The following is a 20,757-nucleotide window of genomic DNA, read 5'->3' on the forward strand; positions in this document are numbered from 1 at the left end:
GTTTCAAGCAAGGTGTTCTGCAAACACGCTGAAGGCCAAGTGACCATCGTGTGTGCTCACTGCAGAACGCAGCTGCACCCTCTCCTTTCCGCCAGGAAAAATGCACCAGCGACATGCCCAGCAGAGGCCTCTGGGAATGGCTAGCGTGTTCCTGGCACCCAGGAAGGGTTGAAGCAGGACAGTTTACTCCTCAAGAGCTTTGAACAAGAAGCTGAGTGAAGAAGGCACCTTTCAACTCCTCGACAGCCCGGACTCTGAAGCTCAGGGCCCCCTTGGAAAACTACAAAGAGGTTCGATGAATCACTCCCGAAGATGGTGAATGATGATGAGGTCCACAGGCGTGAACTGCCCTTCCACCATCCTAAGAACCCAAACTTTCCCATGTCAACCCTTTGGAAAGAAGAATGTTCTTCCAAATGCAGTAGACTGAACCACACATGATTAGCATTTTTGCAGGTCGAAACTGGTCAAAAAATAACAACATTCCATGTTTCAATCACAGTACGTGGCTTCCAACTTCTTCCACAGCCGGAAGAGGCAAATTGTTTCTTAACAGGACAGACCGTAGGTATTTTCAGCTCTGAGGGCCAAGAGGCAAAGTAGATTCTGTAGGTACTTACATAACCATTTAAAAATATGAAAACCATTGTTAGCTCCTACAAAAACGGGCGTGGGCTGGATTTGGCCCGGCCGGGGGTGGGGAGGGGGCGCGAGGGGGAGCAGTTTGCTGACCTCTATTTTACAGTCTATAAGGGTAAATTTTTTCTGTTGTTCACTATGAAAATTGCTCATTTTAGGCTAAAGTCATGCCGCCGGAGGAGGCTAGAGGATGCGGATAGAAGCTGTTTATCCCACCCGTGCGGGCGGCATCACTGGAGGTTGGTCTGAATCTCCGCTCTCTTGTCAGCTCTCCCTTCCCCGGCTGCTTCTAACCACCGGGCTTATTTTAGAAGCAATCGTCTGGGGGAGGTTTTGAGGGCAGTTCTAACTTTCCTATGAAGTAAAAAATGGAGATGGACCAGGAAATGAGACTTAAAGGTGAGTGTGAATAAACATAATGATGAAAGGAACACGGCAGCAAAGGGACACTGGGGAATTGCTCCAAGCATGTCCCTGATCTGAAGCCAAAATTCCAAGGGTCCAGAGGAAGCAACAAAAGCAAATAAATATCTCAGCAGAGGGCCCAAAGCTAAAAGACTAACCTGAACAAAAAGATAAGTTGATGACAAACCCTCCTTTATAGACACAGGAGAGATGATTAAAAGGGCAATAATACTTTTCCTCCTAAGTCAGTCGGGGGTAGGCCATACTGTAGCCATTCCCAGAAGACTATCACCAGAAAAACTTAAGTTTTGGGGCACCTGGGTGGCTCAGTGGGTTAAGCCACTGCCTTCGGCTCAGGTCATGGTCTCAGGGTCTTGGGATCAAGCTCCACATCGGGTTCTCTGCACAGCGGGGAGCCTGCTTCCCCCCTCTCTCTGCCTGCCTCTCTGCCTACTTGTGATCTCTGTCTGTCAAATGAATAAAATCTTTAAAAAAAGAGAGAGAGAAAGAAAGAAAAGAAAAACTTAAGTTTTGTGAGACACTGAAAGCCATCACTAGGGAATGAAGTGTTTCCTCCTTTGGAGAATGCTGACAAGCGGCCAGGACTCTTCCCCTAACGCATGTTCGACAACGACATATCCAGGAAGACCTCTCTTCTGAGTCCAGGAATTCTTTTATTTAAAAGAATTATAAAAATCAGTAGGAAATGATCTTCCTTTATGGCATCGCTATTGTTTCAAATGTTATAGACCGTGATGCAAAAGAGGAAAGCTTTAAAAAAAACCACGAATCCTGACTATGAACAGATGCACTCAAAGAGAAAACGGAGATTGCTCATATATGCATCTGGCCTTCTCTGGCCACTGGATTAGAAAAACCCAAACTTCAGGAACATTTCTCATCCTTCGATATTAAACATGTCCCCTAGAGCAATCCATCCTCCCTCGTTTCTAAACACTCTCGTTTCAATCTTACAGACCTTCTGTAATATTCTACAGTGAGCGTTCTGCAATATTCTACAATGAAAGTTAAAAGGGGGAAGAAAGGGAGATCCAATCCCATACGTACATGAGCTGCCTGGGTGACAGGGAGCCTCCGGGTACCGTCTGCCCATAGTGACCGGTCAGGACATTAGCAGGGCCCTTGGCGGTTTCCAAGTACTCAGGAAAGACGGAGATGGTTTGCTGGGGTGGGGGAGAGGGGAGGAGACCAAAAAAGGGGGGGAAAAAAAAAAGTAGAAACAAAGCAGAGATTTAGGATAATGACTACATTTTTTTTCATTAAAATGCTAATGCTGACCACAAATTTCCAGATAACCACATTTATGAATTATTCATAGTCCCATGCGAGGCGAAGTCACCGTGTCACTGTGGGCAGGCACAGAGCTTGCTGATGATTAGCATGTGGCCCCTGTAGCAAGTGTGAGGGAAACACAGGTCCCTGCAAGCCTATCCGTGGGGGTCGGCCCACATTGGCCCTCTTCAGAAGACCCAGCAATCCCAACCACGTTTTTGTTGGTGCTCATCTCCCTCCTCCCTAAAGTCTAGGAGCAGCTCCAGCTTGGCTCCTTGCTGTGACGTCTGAACTAATAGCCTGTAAAAAGCTTGAAAGAAAAAAAAAAAAAAGAAAATTTCTGTATTGGGTAGATAAGACATCGGATTATTAAAAAATAAGTAAGTGGCGCCTGGGTGGCTCAGTGGGTTAAAGCCTCTGCCTTCAGCTCAGGTCATGATCTCAGGGTCCTGGGATGGAGCCCCTCATCGGGCTCTCTGCTCAGCAGGGAACCTGCTTCCTCCTCTCTCTCTCTGCCTGTCTCTTTGCCTACTTGTGATCTCTGTCAAATAAATAAATAAAATCTTTTTAAAAAATTAGTAAATAAAACAACTTTCCATCAACGTGTAACATAAATATAGAGAAGTACACATACCCTAAGGGAAGAGCTCAATGAATTTTCCTAAACTGAATGCACCAGATCAAAACTGGAACGTTATCAGATCCCCAGAAGTCCCCCCCAAATTCATGCTCCCCCTCAAGGCAACAATTACGCATAGCTTACTTCTGATCATTTTTGCAGACATCACATCTATTTGCTGTCATTATTAGTTTCTCATTTAAAAAACATACACTGGGGGCACCTGGGTAGCTCAGTTGGTTGATGTACTGCCTTCAGCTCAGGTCATGATTCTGGAGTTCCGGTAAGAGTCCGCACGGGCTCTCTGCTCGGCGGGGGGTCTGCTTTTCCCTCTGACCTTCCCCCTCTCATGCTCACTCTCTCTAATTCTCTCTCTCTCTCTCTCAAATAAATAAATAAAAATATTTTTAAATAAATAAATAAAAATTAAAAACATACACTGAACACCTCCTAGACGCCAAGCCCTGTGCCAGGCACGGGAGTTACAGACAGGAATGAGATGCTGCCTTCATCGTTAAGCAAAGTGAAGTCCAGTGGGGCCAAGAGATACCCACAACATATCCCCAAGGACAGAGGGATGGATGCAATGACATGGGTGAGGCACCCAGCCCAGAAAGGGAGAAGGTAGGGAAAGCTTCCAAGTAAACGGATTGCCTCGTGGGTCCTCAGACGGGGTGGCACTTAGCCAGGCTGGGAATGGGAGACAAGACGATGGAAAAGGCAGACGTAAGAAACTGCACAGCGTAAGTCAGTGGTGCTGGCCTCTCTAGGGTGAGACCAGGAAAGAAGCCTGGAGCCAGATCCTCCCCTGTCCACACGCTCAAGGACTCTGACTTTATTCTGGAGGCAGAGAGCCACCGATGGGGCAAACTGGGTTTTAGATGCATTCCTCTCTTTTGATGGATTCAAAGAGGGCAGAGTGGAGGCCAGGAGGCCAGCTAAGCCAGTTTGCTTGTTTGGGATAAGAAGGTGGACATGAGCAAACCGGGGAAGAGGGGGAGAAGAGAATTACTACTTGGGAAACATCCAGACACTAAGAGCAGAATAACTTGGTAATTAACTACACACAGGCGGTGGGAGTGAGGGCTGAGCATAGAATACAGAAGGACGAACAAGTTTCATAAGGAAGACAAGGGGTTCCGTTTGGGGCATTACAGACTGAGGTGTAGAACATTCGGGTGGGGACACCCACATATTCTTGAGTGTGAAGCTTGGAGAAGAACCCTGAGCAAAATGTAAAGGCATCTATGTGATTGTTATGCAGAGAGAGCAGAAATTAGGTTAGTGGGTGACAGCCCCAAAGGGAAGTGGGTAGATCAAGCAGACAGGATGGGGGCTGAGAAGCAGGCCCCGGAGAACGGGAACAAGCATAGAATGGGCAAAGGAAGAAGACCGAAGAAGAAAGGCGGAGAGGTACCACGGGACACAGTGAGATGAATAAAGACAAGAAATGAAAAACATACCTTTGGATTTGCCACATAAGCAGTCAACGGTCACCCTGTCGGAGTGTAGTTTCAGTGACACGGTGGCCGCCGAGACGAGAGCGAGCGGAAGAGAAGAGGAGAGAGAACGGACGGTTGCTGGGAGGGGTAAGAGGCCGAGGGAAGTCTGTATCCATGAGCTGAGGAGTCAGGAAAGAGAGAAAGGCTGAGAGTGCAGAGAGAGGAGGGAAAGACAGAGTAAGATCCCTATGGGGGTCGGGGAGAGGGTCGGGAGTACAGATGAAGGGGCTGAACCGGAGCCAGAAGGGAAATCCACAACCCTCTGGTATTAGAGGAACACCAGAATTAGCAGAATAGAGACAAATCCAGCCAGAACCAGTCTGTAGGTAAGAGCATTGGGATGTTGGAGGTCACGGGCGAAAACGACAGTGATATAGTAGATAAAAGAGCAGGCAAGGCTCATCACCGAGCGCCGGCTGACTGGTATGTGGTTTGACAACCTAGATCCTGAAAACCTTGGTTTCTCACATCTGCTTCCCTCCCAAACTGAAACAGACCAACTCTGTTTTAAAGTAAGTAAACATAGGCACCAGTGCCTATCAAGGGAGTGAGGGGGGCTTGGGAGGTGATCTCCCCTATAGCAGAACTTTGTAGTAACAGAAAACATCTTGTAAGTAAAACATTCAGAAGAACGTTCTTCTTAAAGTGAACTTTGGTTTGTGGTGCCAACCGTTCCAAAGGTTTATGCAAGTTCTATTTTATTAAGTGAAACCACTCCCCACCATCTCACAGGGCTTCTTAAGATGTTTCAATTCAAAGACCCCTTGCAGCATGATGAACTTAATGAAAAGGAAGAATCCAAAAGCTGAAAGTAAAGGCCAGGAGAGGGGATTGGAGCCGGCAGTACCCCCTGCCCTGGGATGACCCAGCATCATGCCTTTTCAGACAGCAGCACTTTCATCCCCCTTGGGATCCTGCCCCTTCTTCCACCTCGGGTTCTGGCAAATCCACAAGTGAGTGAAGTGACTTAGTTCTTGGAAAGCATTCCAATAAGCACAAAACAGCAAGATTCATTAGAAAGTCTACTGCAAAGGAAAACACCTAGGAAAGGAGATTTTCTGTTCTCCAGGCAGATTTGGTGATCTCAAAAGTTGTGAGGTTACTCCACAGTCTGTCTGTCCTGTTACCAGGAACATGCCTGGGCCATCTTGGGGACAGAGCAGAATTTCAGAACTCTAGATAGACATGTCACCATCGTTGATGGCGGCCAAGAGGGAGATGTTTCCAAAGCCATGGGAGAACCACCTACCCACTGGGCCATCCCTTCTTGTATCCGCAGCGCACAGGGGCACAGCAAGCAGTCGATAAATACAGAATCAATCAACAAACCAATACCAAAGGGAAGAGTCCTCACAACCACAAGGTAAGGAGGCCAATTAAATGGCGAGAATACAAATAATCTATTCCTTCCTTTCCCAACCTAACTGACTCAAAGCCAAGCTGCACATCACACTCAACTACATTTACTTTCCGCCTCACAAAGGAAAATCTTTATGAACTCAATAAGTATATATTGTGTGTTAAGTAAGAGGATTCAGAATTAATGGAATTATGAAAACCAGGATGCCTCCTACATGGGAAAATAGGTGAGTGCGAACATTCCCGGGCATACAACAGAATAGAAATTGCCCACTTTACATCTGTCTGCCTGCTTTGTTCTCCTCTCTGTGAAGGACAGGGCGTCATTACCCTCACAGCATGGCACCCCTCCTCCCAGATGCTCATTTACACGGCAACCTGCTCAGCTTCAACCCACCGGGGCCACAGAGAGGGAGGAGATAATCAGGTCTGGCTTCCTCGGAAATTCAGAAAATTCACTCGTTACGGGTTTCTGTTTTCGTCCTAATATATATTTATATTATTCGTCATTTCACTTCTTTTCCGGCACATAAGCTGCGAGGTATCACCGATCCTACTGAACACATTTTTACACATTACCCAGCAGCACACTGCGGTACTGTCTGGAAATAACTTTAATGATAAAATTTCCCCAAAGTGAGGACGAGTGGGTTGTTGCCGTTTTCTGTTTTGGTTTTTTGGGGTTTTTGTTTGTTTGTTTGTTTGTTTTTTTAGTAGGTATTAGGTGACACTTTTCTGTACAGTTAAAAAATAAAAACTGTCCTGAAAACATCAGATCTGTTTCTGCCTATCTGATCAGCAATACCCCAAGAGAGAAAGAAATCTTCAAGACTACCATACTTTTTCCTGTGTTCGATTAAGAACACTAAGATACCAAGACGAACAATGCAATAGTCCCTTGAAGGCAGGCCATGAAGGGGGACGAAAGGGATATTTATGCCAGTCCACAAAATGTTTAGTGTGCAATTTTTAATGACTATATTTATGGTAACCTCCATAACATATTCACCAACACAAACACTCTATAAGGACATTAATCCTCATCAAATACACTAATGCTTCCCTCCTCTCCAACAAATTCTTATTATGCTGATGTGAGGCAAAAATGCCAAGAATTCTCTCCAAGATAAACATTTCATGGCAACACCCACTCGCTTTACTAGCTCCCTTTTGAACTATTTTATGATGTCTCAATATCTCTATGTAGGTATTTGCTGCTTTCGACCTAAAAGACAAATTTGTAAACAAAACACTAAAAAAAAAAGAAAGAAAGAAAGAAAGAAAGACAGACTTTGCTTAATGAACCATTTTTTGATATGAAAGCTGGTACAAGCTACTAAAAAACTGGTTATGCTCTTCAAAAATAATTTATTCTATAACTTGCTCAATTATAATTCTCTGCCTCACTATGCCATTGCAATTTAATACTATGTAATTTCTGCTTTTTGGAAACCTCAAGGAGTAAGAAGATACTGAGAGTGATCAAGATTTTCTAAGAGTTGAAGGAATACCCATCTAAGTAATAAAACGGGTTTAATTTCAACCATACTGGATCAAATTTTCTTTTTCTTTCTAAAATGTAATGCCTTCTCACAGCGTTCAGAATATAGTTAATCTTGGGTGGCATGGGATCATCAATATGACTACCAGTTATCTTGGTGTGTTGGAAGGGGGACCACTGAGGTAAAGGAGCTGGTCTGGCAGAAAATAGGCAGAAGTTGAGTTTCTACCCCCCGTGACCAGAGGTGGAGTTCCTACCAAAGCAACAGAACACTCCGAGATTGCTGAGGTTCAAACAGCAGGAAAGCACGGGTATAAAAACACTCTGAAGAGCTTAGGTGAACTCCAAGTTACAGATCTGGGTCTAGAGCCAAGCCAAGTCAGGATCCTAGTGGAAGAGAAATCAATGGAGCAGAGGGACCGGATGGAAGATAGGCTTTAAGTGCGCAGGGCTGGGAACCGAACTAGACCTGCCTATAAGGGCCGATGGCAAGACAAGCTTTCAAGGTGCAGAGGGCTGTTTGCTCTTCCATTCCGAGGCCACTACTTAAGGAGATCTTTTCTCTACTTTTCACAGTTTGATTATCTCCTTGCCTTTGCCTCAAGAGTTAAGTCTCACTGCGGTCAGAGTACAAACCTTTCCCTTTCCCAAGTCCACTATAGTTTTGGAAACCAAATAAAATGTAAAAGTATAAGAGAACTAAAGTTAAAGATGCCAAAGTCCAGATAAGGTCTGAAGGGCACAGTGCACAGACTCTGAACCCATATGTGGGCAACTGAGATGTCTTTTTTGTTTATGCCTTGATTCTTCCAGAATTCAAATAGGAGGGCTCATTTGAAGTCATCTGGTACAAATACAGCCAGGCCTAAAACGTGCCTTGGGGGTGATAATCTGTAAGTTGACTACTGTTATTTAACAAGGATTTCCTTTAGAGAAATCCAATAAGACAAATGTACAGAAATAGCACGGAGTCAATTGCTATGATGGGAAGTATGTGAAGATGTGGGAATAAACTCAAAACTTGGATGAGTGAACACTTTGCCATTGAGGAGGTAGGTGGTTGGGGGTAAGTCAATTAGACTTCCATGCTTCATCTCTAAAATGGGTTAACGATACCTACACCATGCGAAGGCATGAATGAGAACAAATGTATGGCTCAGATGATATGAACAAATGTCAGTTAAACCTTAATTAAGTAGGAACACCGCACATAAGCCCCTATGACACAAGGATCTTTATTTAGAGCTGAGAAAGCCATCCACCTCGTGCTTTTCACCCAAATCTTGCCAACTCACATGATAAGATTCCTTCCCCAAATTATTTTCAACAGAACTTTCCTTTTGCTTTATAAAATGTTTTTAACTTAATGGCTTAAATAAGAAGCATAAGTACTACTGAATTTTCAGATTAAAAAAATAATAAAAACAACTAGAAAGTAAAACTTCCCCATTATGACCTCAATTTGTTTCTTCCTTAACTTTTTCTTATTCAAGTTAGTTCTTCTCTTTTCCTCATTTTTCTTTTTTCAATCTTTGCGGATCTTTTTTTACACTTTAAGTTGAGGTCTGCAACAACGGTAACGTGTTATGTGGAAGTTTACGAAGCACTTTCATTTACGTTACCTCATTTCCCTTCAATTACTTCTACCTGCCTCTCCTTCGTCTTCCTTGCCCCACTTTCCAAAACACAGGCAGAACTTTCTAAAATCAGCAAAGAAGCAATTTTTATCCTCCCAACTGCCAACACATTAATACACAATACTTTGCTGAGTTCTCTAACGCAACGTAGACTATCTACACCTCCACTTCTCCTTGCAAATAATTTTTTTTTCCTCCCCTGGTGAAGATCTTTTGAAGTGATAATACAGTGAGGAATGCATAAATGTACCAACATCTTAAAATAAGACAGGTGAATCCCTTTAGGAATCATTGAAAATAATAAATGAAAAATAAAAGAAAGAGGTGAAAAAAACTACAGAAATAGAAAGAACAAAGTTCTTGTTTCAGCTTTCAGTAAAATTTCCATCATCTACTTTATCGGAGCTATTTGTTCTCCAAGCGCCACATGAAGTAACCTGATCCTTAAATCTGTGCAAACCACAATGGATGCGCCCATCTCATTAAAAAAGATGATCCTGGCACCTGGGTGGCTCAGTTGGTTAAGCAACTGCCTTCAGCTCAGGTCATGATCCTGGAGTCCCTGGATCGAGTCCCACAGCCGGCTTCCCTGCCCAGCAGGGAGTCTGCTTCTCACTCTGACCCTCTCCTTTCTCATGTGTGTACGTGCGCCCGCACTCTCTCTCTCAAATAAATAAATAAATCTTTAAAAATATATATATGATCTTTCGAGTTATGATAATGAGAAAGAGCATCTATTTTTGGTTTTAAGGGCAGAAGTATTTCCAGCCTTAAAAGCAGTGACACTTGTAGTAAACTTTAGCACAAAACAGATGCCTGGCGCTCTTTACCTATCATGATGAAAACAAGAACATTCCAATAGACAAGTTTCCTTTCTGAACCTCTACATACTCATAATCTTGATTTACCAACAAAGAACATGAGGTGTCTGAAACAGAAAAATATTAATTCTACCATGGGAAGGTAAACATTATTTTTCTAAAAACAGATTCTAGATTAGGAATTTGATCAGATTTCCTCTATATTCATTCAAATCCTGCACGACACAAAACCTTTAAAATGGGAATTGGCTTTCTCTTTGTTTTATAATGGTTAACTAAGACCCATAATAATTTTATAGTAATCCTTGCTGTACCTTAATAATATATTAAATACTGTAAAAAAAAAATCAGCTTACTGTTAAAATCGGAGTACTAAAAAATATTTAAGGGAAAGGTTGAAAGAGAAATCATATATGGTCCTGATCGTGCTATGGTAATGAGAAAGAGCACGTTCAATAATGTAAGCTTTGGCATGTTATAGACCTTTCCACATTTTACATGAGATACTCTGAGTGATTTTATCCTAGAAGTGGAGAAGATATCACGGTCTGATATTTTTCTATAGAATTTATAGAGATAACTCATAGAAACTCAGAGTATCCCATACAATGCAACTGGGTCCACACAGAAAAGAAAGTTTTTCCACCTTGGATACAACTCAAGTCAAACTAGTAGGAAATCTAAGAAAGATTGACCCAAGGGGGATTAAAGCCATGAAAAATCTAGGGAATGGAGGTCATTTCTTTGTAATGTTGGAAATAGTATGCTCTTCTTGCTACTGGGTTTAAGATCACACTTGGAATCTATACCTTAGAGATAATCAACCTTTTTTCCTATTATGTACTCAAATCAGGAAAGGGTGACACCCACTTCATTTTGACAGTGTCAGTAATAATTTTTGAATGACACTGGAAAGCACAGTAAATGGAATCCATTCTGGAGTAACCAAATAAACGTTTCTTCAACGGACCAGACAACCCTGAATCCGAATTGAAAGGCCAAATCTCAAAAGTCCATTAATAAGGATTTTCATTGTATGTGGTAGATTACAATCACATGCTTACCTCCATTCCCTCCGAAACCCACAAATGAACTAGGCCAGGCGCAGAGATAAACTCACAAAGGGACAAGAGAATGGAAGAGGAGAAAATTAATGGAAAAATATTTGGAAAATAGAAATCTGGCCAATGATGAGGAAATTTTCAATGCAGGGACGGACAAAACTTAAACGCCTACAGACTGAACTATCAGAAGCAAGCAAACCAATGTAGGGCACAGAATGTCAGAAAAGTATAAATTCAAGCACAGTGACCTCAATAGTGCAGGCTGGAAGGAGAGGGCAGTGTGGGGGTGCCACTGAAAACCAGAGGACTGCTTGTGAGATGTTTAAAGGAGTAAACTTCCAGGTCCTTCCTCAGCCATGAAACGTGCCAGCTGTCTCTCCTTCCCTCTGAGGCTTGCGGCCTACTAAGGTTACACTTAAGAAGGTCTGGCCCCGGGGACACAAGGAACAGCGACAGAGGTGGAGGCATCACCTGGAAAGAGAGGACTGAGTGGAAAGAGTACACTCTGAACAGAGAGACTCAGAGCCCGTTCTTTTGCTGGGCTCCTACAGAGGTGGCCACATAGGCGATGAGAAGAATTTTCTGAAGAAACTAACCAGCCCAAGAAAAGGGATCTACAGTTACTCAAACTATGGAAAGAGGGAGTTTCTGAAAGAAAGAGTCACCCCGTAGTAAGGCCTCCAGCTGACAAGAGAGAGAGCTTGTCAACCTGCTCACGCAGAGTTTCCAATCAGTTTTCAGGGTCTCCACATACATCACATGGACAGCAAGCCACCACCAGACACGTGATGAAGAGCCTAATGTGACAAGAGCAACTTTAAAAGGAAACAGAGTCAATGCTGGAAGCAGAAGAAAAAACTTCATTTATACATTATGAACTGCAAGGGGTAAAAGATATTACATCCATAAAGCAAAAAAGAATAGGATGCTATAAAAACAGAAAATACTGAAAGAGCAAGAAGGAATTCTTAAAAATTAATATTATGATCACAGGCATAAAAAATCCATTGAATAGTTAAAAGATAATAAACGTAATTGTTTCCCAAGAGTAAAAGAAAAAGATGTTAAGAACAGAGGTCAGAAAGTTTTTTTAACAATAAACTGAAGGAAAAATACAAAAGTTCCAGCATTTGACAAAGAAGAGTTCCAGAAAAGAAAGAATACAAAAACCAAAGGGAAGAAAATTATCCTCCACCCCCTCAACACACAAAAATCTTCACAGTGAATGAAAAAAGTTATAGAGCAAGGAACATTATCATGGAATTGCAGAACATTCAAAGATTTAAAAAAAAAAAAAAAAAGACTCTAGAAACTACCCCCAGTCTCTCAAAAAAGTCACATATAAAGTAACCAGAATCAAAAAAGTATCCAACAATTCAATAATAAAATTGGAAGTGAAAGAAAATGGAACGAGGCCTCCAAAACTTTCAGGGAAAATAATTTCCAACTTTGAAGTTCTATATCAATCATATGTGAGGAGAGACTAAGTGATATTTTCACACATGCCAGATCTCAAAAAAAAGAAAAAATACATTATACACACTCTTTCTCAAGAAGCAACTGGGCGATGTGTCTCCTCAGAAGAGAGAGAAAACCAAGAGAGATGCCACCCATCTAGGTCAATCAAGAATTGCCAACATGATAGTGAAGGAAAATTCCAGGTCAACAGCTGTGCATAAGGCCTCAAGAGTAAATAGTTCAGAATGGAGCAGGCAAGCAGAAGGCTCTGAAGAAATGTCACATATGCAAACACACACACACACACACACACACACACACACACACACACACCCCAGATCCAAGAGACGAACCATTGTGTTTGACCTTATTTGAGAATTTGGGGATGGGGCACCTGGGTCGCTCAGTCGGTTAACTATCGGACTCCGGCTCAGGTGATGATCTCAGGGCCCTGGGATGGAGCCCCACATTAGGCTCCTTGCTCATTGGGGGACCCTGCCTCGCCTCCTGCCTGCCCCTCCCCGCCACTCATTCACGCGCGTGTGCGCTTGCTCGCTCTCTCTAATAAATAAGTAAAATCTTGAAAGAAAGAGAAAAAGAGAATTTGGTGATGAATAAGTGAATGAAAAAAAAGAGAGGCGCCTGGGTGGCTCAGTGGGTTAAGCCTCTGCCTTCAGCTCAGGTCATGATCTCAGGGTCCTGGGATTGAGTCCGGCATCGGGCTTTCTGCTAGGCGGGGACCCTGCTTCCTCCTCTCTCAATCTCTCTCTCTCTCTCTCTGCTTGCCTCTCTGCCTATTTGTGATCTCTCTCTGTCAAATAAATAAAAATCTTTAAAAAACAAAAAAAAGAGAGACAAATTTTAGTATGCTGCACAAGGAAGGAAATAAAATCATAGTACACTGCATAACTTAGCTGTGAAAAATATTTACAGTGAAAACAAATTGAGATACAGCTGTCCTGGAGCGTGAAAGGGCAGGTATTTCAGGGAGAGAAAATAAAACAGAGCTAACTCCTTAACTTCCTTCATAGGAATTCAATGTTTAATGTGTAAAACTGGGGAAAAAAAAATTTAAGAAATACTAATATAAACATTTTAATTAGCCATATGGAAGTAAATAAAAGAAAAAGAGCTAGTTGAATGTAAAGTAATTGCCTCTCAGAGGTAGAAAATGACACTCCAAATAAGCAAGCAGGAATTTATAAGCTATATACATATTACTGCAAATAAAAAATACATTTTTTAAATGGTAGAAATTAATCAATAAATATGCAAACAAGACAAACTGATAATGGGAAATTTCATTCTATATATGTTAACAGATAAATCTAAATCTATTTCTCCTAGTTAATCAAATTGTTAAAATTCACAACTTAATGCATTTTATCTTTAAGTAGAAAGAAATGTGCTGAGAGGGGTGCCTGGGTGGCTTGGTGAGTGAAAAGCCTCTGCCTTGAGCTCAGGTCATGATCTCAGGGTCCTGGGATCAAGCCCCGAATCGGGCTCTCTACTCAGCGGGGAGCCTCCTTCCTCCTCTCTCTCTCTCTGCCTGCCTCTCTGCCTACTTGTGATCTCTGTCAAATAAATAAATAAAATCTTAAAAAAAAAAAAAAAAAGAAAAAAGAAAAAGAAATGCACTGAGAAAGGTCAAATATGCCTAACTCGTTAAGCTTTAATTAGCACATAATGAAAGGGTCCCAGGACACCAGTGCACAAGGAAGAATCAGCCATCTTCGTCATCACCTAGTTCATTAACTGCAGCTGTAAATGTGTTGACCACTCCCCTTCTTCCAGAGCTCCTACTATGGCTTCTTACAGTGAAGATTTGTCTTTATTGAGGGGTTCAGGATGGAGAATATCCAGCATCTGTACCCCCTCCCTATATCTGGGGATTTCCTCATCATGTGAGCACTTATGAGAGCCATACTTTTCAACATAAAGGCAAAAATGGCTGGACACTCACCTTCCCAGACTCCCTTGCACCTAAGGCATGGATACACGATGTAGCCTTGGCCAACCCTAGATCTAGAGCTGGAGACCCAAAGAGGCAGGAACAGAAGGAAATCACAGTAGGTAGGGAAAACCGCAACAATATCCAGTACCCCAAGTAGCAAAGGCTGAGATAACAGCGTTGGTAGCAAGAGTCTGGTCCCATTCGTTGTGGTCAGTGTGAGCCAGAATAGTCTTGTGTCCAGTGATAGGGTCCATCCAACCCTGCATAGAACTAATCATATCATATGACCTTGGCGATGAATCTGGATGTATAGTTTTGCTCCTCTCTTTTTTTCCCAACTTCCAGCAGTTCCAGAAACTACCCAATATCCTCTCAATAAATTCCTTCTCTGCTGAAATCATTCAGCCAGTCTCCATCACTTCTAAGAAACCCTGCCTGATCTCCTGACCTAGGAGAATCAGGAAGAGATAGTTGTCTACTGAAGGTAAGAATGAAATTTTTATGCTCCCTCCACAAGATATGAAAGCTGAACCAAGGACATTTTTCCATGGGGAAACATGGGGGAAGGTTAGGTTGTAAGGTACAAAAAGAACAATGCTGCTGGAATGTTGTGAGTTAGAGAAGTTTCAACAGGCTCATCCATTCTTTTTTTTTTTTTTTTTTTTTTAGATTTTATTTATTTATTTGTCAGAGAGAGAACACAAGCAGAGGGAATAGCAGACAGAGGGAGAAGCAGCTTCCCAATGAGCAAGGAGTCCAACACGGGACTTGATCCCAGGACCCTGGGATAATGACCTGAGCCGCACGCAGATGCCCAACCAACTGAGCCACCCAGGTGACCCAGGCTCATCAATCCTTCGAATTGTTTTCTCACTTTAGAAAAGTCATTCCTCGTTCAAAACCATGAACCGACTTTATAACCAGCCGTGAGAATGTAATCCATTTCTGCACTGGGAGTTGCCACTATTTACAACCGGCGAAAGACTCACACTCACCATTCTTATTGTTCTGAGTGGGCAGAAGAGCAGTGGGTGAGGAAGAACAATTTTCTGTTCCTTTCTGCTTGAACCAGAGTTCTCTGAGAGATGAGGCTGTTTGAAAAGCAGTGGTCAAGAACTGCACGTGAATATGAAAATGTGAACCAAGGCACCCAAAGGTTTATGTTCAACTGTGGAACCATCAATATTGGGGAAAAGTCACATCCATCAGCTGAGCGTACAGTAGCATTTTTAGTTCTGAATCGCGGAGAGCTGAACCCTAAGCAATTTATCTGCATATGTCTCAGGCTAACCACACAAATTTTGCAGACGAAGCTAGAAGTTAAGATAGATAGCTTAGAACAAACTGTTGATGTGACCAAAAGGGCCCCATAAAAGAGTCAAATGCAGTCACGACATTAATAGAAACAGGGATGGCAAAGAAAGCAAGCTTCACTCAGTGGTAGCTATTGTTTCTGGAAACTGAGGAAGTCTTTCATGACCAAGGAGAGCGACAGTTGAAGTCAAGATACAGCACAACTATGGTTTTTGTTAGTTGTACAGAACAAGGTTATACATACCCTGAGAAGAAGGCTTATGAAATAAACACAAAGCCTGACGTGTGCATATAATTTCCCTGCCTGGGGCCTTATTTCATACAGACTTGCCAAGGGATCCATCCCTCAGTCACAGAAGTCAGGCTATAAATCGCCTTGGGAGAAATTAATTGTATTTCAGTGGTGATAAAAATGCTACCTCCAACTCTATCTTGTGCCAAACCATCTTTACCATATACCTCTGTGCAGTCAGTTTCCATGAAAAATCTAATGGCCTCTAAAACAAGAGTTTCATTCCACAGTTGTCCAAGTGAATTATACTGTGCTCACACAGTGTTTTGAAAAGCTGAGATAAATTTATCTCTGTCAGTCCCAGATCCACAGCCACCCCGCCTTGTTTCATCTGGGGATCACAATGGACAGTGATTCCACACAGCAGTATTGTGTATCAAAGTAAATACGCAATCTAATCACCACGGCTCTGTAGAGAACGAGGCACAATTCGGCTGTTTAGGTTTCAGAAATGAAAAGAGAAAAAGGGAGAAAAAAAAAAAAAAAACAAGAAATCAGTCTCAAGAGCTGTTTCCAAGACTACCTTTTTAAGAAATTTTAAAATAAGGGCCAGTTTTTTTATGCACAAGTGTAAAGGAGGCAAATTCATAGCTAGCTAATGAACCTCAAAATGGTGGAATCAAAAAAGGCTATTTCTAAGACAGAGTCATTGTATCCAAAGCCTGATCTACCGCTTAGGTATATAGAAAGATCTCTTTGTTTTTCCTCCCTCTGCAATGGCTTAAGAGATCATCCAGAAATTCACACAGAAGGGTTTTATTCTGATTTGTGTAGGTTCTAGTTCCAACCATTGTAAGTAGCAAGTTTTATACGTTTACACTAAGATTCTCTATTGGATTATATAATCTCACAAATATCTTCTTACTCTGGATTTTTTTTAATAAGCAAATACAACAAGATGTAATTAAAATAGCACTGATTTCACCAATATCATAGAAGGGACACTGATAACTAATGAAGTTCTATGGCAAGGATCCAGTGGTGGAAAAAAGTAACTGAAAGCATGTCAAATGAACCACCGACACTTCGACACTTACTGCAAACACAGCAATGTGCACCAGGTGTGGAAACACGTGAGACACGGGCCACTGGGGGCTTTGCATATTCGAGCAACACAGCACATGGAGCTGTGAATATACACTGACTGAATCAGAGTCCTCCCAGAAAGATTTAGACTTCAAGGAAGAGAGGTTGGATATGGGGCCATATTCTGCCAGATCATTAAGCCTATTAGACACATTTTTTTAAAAATCTTATGTGACATGGATATGTCTACACCTCTTCTATCATAAAGGATACCAGTCAACAATGCCGTCAAAGTCAATTTCATGCAGTTAAGGGATTTTGCCGTATCTTGCCAAGATTACTTGGCAGTATTTAATTTTGACTAGTCTGAGTCTCCTACTGGACTCTGAAATATTAGAGGTTAGAGGGGTAGCCCTACTGAACTTCTCACGCTTTGCTCTTGGCACCTACTGAACACATAACAATCCACTGTATTGTTGAGGATGAAAAATGATAAATGAACGGTGCTACAGGAGGAGCTATTTGGTGATTTATCTGAATACCGAGATTGATTCTTGTCAACAAAATGGTTGAGGAGGCTTCCAAAAAGCTCCATCTCATTAAGAAAATCATAGAAATTAATATTTAAAAATATGCAAAAGAGGTATTTATTGAAGCATTACTCATAATAGGGAAAATGACATTCTGAATTTTCAAAAAATTGGGTAATGTGCTATTCTAGCATGGCCAGCCACTTGACAGATGATGGAACTATTAAAAATGACAAATATGAAGGCCTACAACAGAGGAAAATTAAAATCCAATACTAATAAAACAAATCATTTTAATCATAGAAGGCTGAAAGATTTTCCCTGAAGATCACAAGGATGCCTGCTCTTGCCACTTCTGTTCAACAGGGTACTGGCAGTCCTAACCAGAGCAATTAGGCAAGAAAAAGAAATAAAAAGCATCCAAACTGAAAAGGAATTAATAAAAATATCTCCATTCGCAGATGACCTGAAAATCCATCACAGATGTAGAAGACCCTTTAAATTCTACAAGAAATAATTCAAACTAATAAACAAATTCAGCAAAGGTATAAAATCAACATGCAAAAACCATTTGTGTTTCTATACACTAACAATAAACAACCAAAATGGAAATTAAGACAACAATTCTATTTAGAGGGGGCGCCTGGGTGGCTCAGTGGGTTAAAGCCTCTGCCTTCAGCTCAGGTTATGATCTCAGGGTCCTGGGATCAAGCCCTGCATTGGGCTCTCCGCTCATCAGGGAGCCTGCTTCCTCCTCTCTCTCTCTCTGCCTGCCTCTCTGCCTACTTGTGATCTCTGTCAAATAAATAAAAAAACAAACAACAACAACAACAAAAATGTTTCTATTTAGAATAGCGTCAAAAAGAATAAAATACTTAAGAATAAACTTAACCAAGGCAAAAGCTCTATCCACTGAGAACTACGAAATGTAGTTAAAAGAAATTAAAGAACAGTCAAATTGAAAGACATCCTGTGATCATGGACTAGAAGACCTGAAATTGTCAAGATGTCAATACGACCCGGAGTAATACACAAATTCAAAGCAATCCTTATCAAAACCTCAGCAACATTTTTGCAGCAATAGAAAATCTGCACATCTTCTCTCTTTTAATAAACTTTAAGGGTGAATCACTCCAAGTTACCCACAAACACTTATAATTAAAGACTGTAAATGGTTTTTTTTTTAAGATTTTATTTATCTATTTATTTGACAGAGAGAGATGACAAGCAGGCAGAGAGGCAGGCAGAGAGAGAGAGAGAGAGAGACGAAGCAGGCTCCCTGCTGAGCAGAGAGCCTGATGCGGGGCTCTATCCCAGGACCCTGGGATCATGACCTGAGCCAAAGGCAGCGGCTTAACCCACTGAGCCACCCAGGCGCCCCATGAAGACTGTAAACGGGAAGCTACTGTTTAGACACAGAGAGGATCCAACATTTAAAAAAGAGTGGCATTGGGTTACTAGACAGGGAAGGGGGGTCAGGAGGGTGGGTTTATATAGGTGGTGGGTATTAAGGAGGGCACTTGTGATTAGCACTGGGTGTTGTAGGTAAGTGATGAATCACTAAATTCTACACCTGAAACTAATATTACACTGTATATTAACTAAATGGTACTTAAATAAAAACTTGGGGGAGGGGCGCCTGCGTGGCTCAGTCGGTTAAGCCTCTGCCTTCGGCTTGGGTCATGATCTCAGGGTCCTGGATCAAGCCCGGCATCAGGCTCTTTGCTCAGCGGGAAGCCTGCTTCCCCCTCTCTTTGCCTGCCTCTCTCTGCCTACTTGTGATTTCTCTCTCTGTCAAAAAAATAAATAAATAAAAGCTTTAAAAAAATAAAAATAAAAACTTAGAGGGAGGGGGAAGTACGTGTTTTAAAATGAAAAAAATAAAACAGGATGGCATCATCACCAATATATAGGCTGACAATGGACCAAAGTCATGACTGTTTGAATGAGGCAATCACAGGGGAAACTTGGGAAGTCTGTCCTATCAGAAAACAAGCCTGCCACTCACTGCACTTAAAAGCACACCAAGAGAGAGGCGCCTGGGTGGCTCAGGTGGTTGAGCAGCTAACTCTTGACCAGGGCTCAGGTCATGATCTCAGGGTCCTGGAATCCAGTCCCAAGTGTGGCTTCATGCTCAGCAGGGAGTCTGCTTAAAGGACTCTCTCTCTTCCCCTCCTGTTGCTTTTCCACCCACAGGTGCCTGCTCTCTCTCTCTCTCCCAAATAATCTCTCTCAAATAAATAAATAAATCTTCTAACAACAACAACAACAAAAGCACACCAAGCAGATAGTATCATGTCAAAATGATGGGAGGAATGGCCTTCTCCAGCAAACAGATGCCTGGGCCTCCAGGAAACAGCAATAGTCACAAACCAGAGCAGTGGTGAGAATGGAACTACCATCATCAGACACCGACGGTTTGAATCTGCTCAAAAAGTATACTCCATACTTTAAGGAGTTATTATAGATTCAGAGAATTTCTGGTTGACAAGGACCTTAAAAATCATATGAAAATTATTGTATGGATAAGAAAAGGAGTACCCCAGGAAGAGATGGCTATGTACCTCAAGGTCACATAACTAGCAGGTGCCAAAACCAGGACTGGAATGCACGTTTCCAGTGTTTCTCCATTTTCCCTAATGAAACTCCTGTGTTTGAGTGGAAGTACACCTGAGTCTGCTGGCAGAAAAGGTTTCTATGCAAAACAATCCCTCCGTCATTTCACTGAGATATAATTGACATATAACTTGGTATTAGTCTAAGATGAACAATGTAATGATTTGATACTTCCAAAAGGTATCAAATTTTGATATTACATTTTGATATCACACTTTGATATTCCAAAATGATCACCACAGTAAGTTTAATTATCCATCCACCCATCCATCCATCCACCACACAGTTACACATTTTTTTCTTGCAATGGGAACTTGTAAGATCTATTACCTTAACAACTTTCGAACATAATATACAGTACTATTGGGTACAGTCCTCAAACTGTACATTACATCCCCGGAACTTACTTGTCTCATAGGTGGAAGTACCAGCTTTGACCACCTTTCCCCATTTCCCCCACCCTCACCTCAGGCAATCATCATATCTGACCTCTGCTCCTGTAAGTTTGGGGAGGGGTTAGATTCCAAATAGAAGTAACATCATATAGTATTCGCCTTTCTCTGTCTGACTTACTTCACTTAGCATAATGTCCTCAAGGTCCACCCATAATGCCCTCAAGGGAAATTGCCGTAAATGGCAGAATTTCCTTCTTTCTTACAGCTTAATAATATCTCATCGGGTATATATGCCATGGTTTCTCTATCTATCTGACAGGCACCTGGGTTGC

At 42.0% G+C, this 20,757-nt stretch overlaps 1 protein-coding gene across 12 annotated transcripts in view; it reads right to left on the reverse strand.

The window, feature by feature from the left end:
* Nucleotides 1-20,757, reverse strand: part of APBB2 (amyloid beta precursor protein binding family B member 2) — a 369,643-nt gene that overhangs the window by 223,811 nt on the left and 125,075 nt on the right. For 11 of the 12 annotated variants that reach the window (XM_032334144.1, XM_032334145.1, XM_032334149.1 and 8 more), the window contains one exon: nucleotides 2,113-2,228. The exons of the other annotated variant lie outside the window; for it this stretch is intronic. In XM_032334144.1, coding sequence (XP_032190035.1) covers nucleotides 2,113-2,158 — 46 coding nt within the window. In that variant the 5' untranslated portion in view covers nucleotides 2,159-2,228. Of the gene's footprint in view, nucleotides 1-2,112; nucleotides 2,229-20,757 lie in introns of those variants that run through there. 12 annotated transcript variants of the gene reach the window in all.

This window comes from Mustela erminea, chromosome 2, assembly GCF_009829155.1.
Source record: "Mustela erminea isolate mMusErm1 chromosome 2, mMusErm1.Pri, whole genome shotgun sequence".
Classification (NCBI taxonomy): domain Eukaryota; kingdom Metazoa; phylum Chordata; class Mammalia; order Carnivora; family Mustelidae; genus Mustela; species Mustela erminea.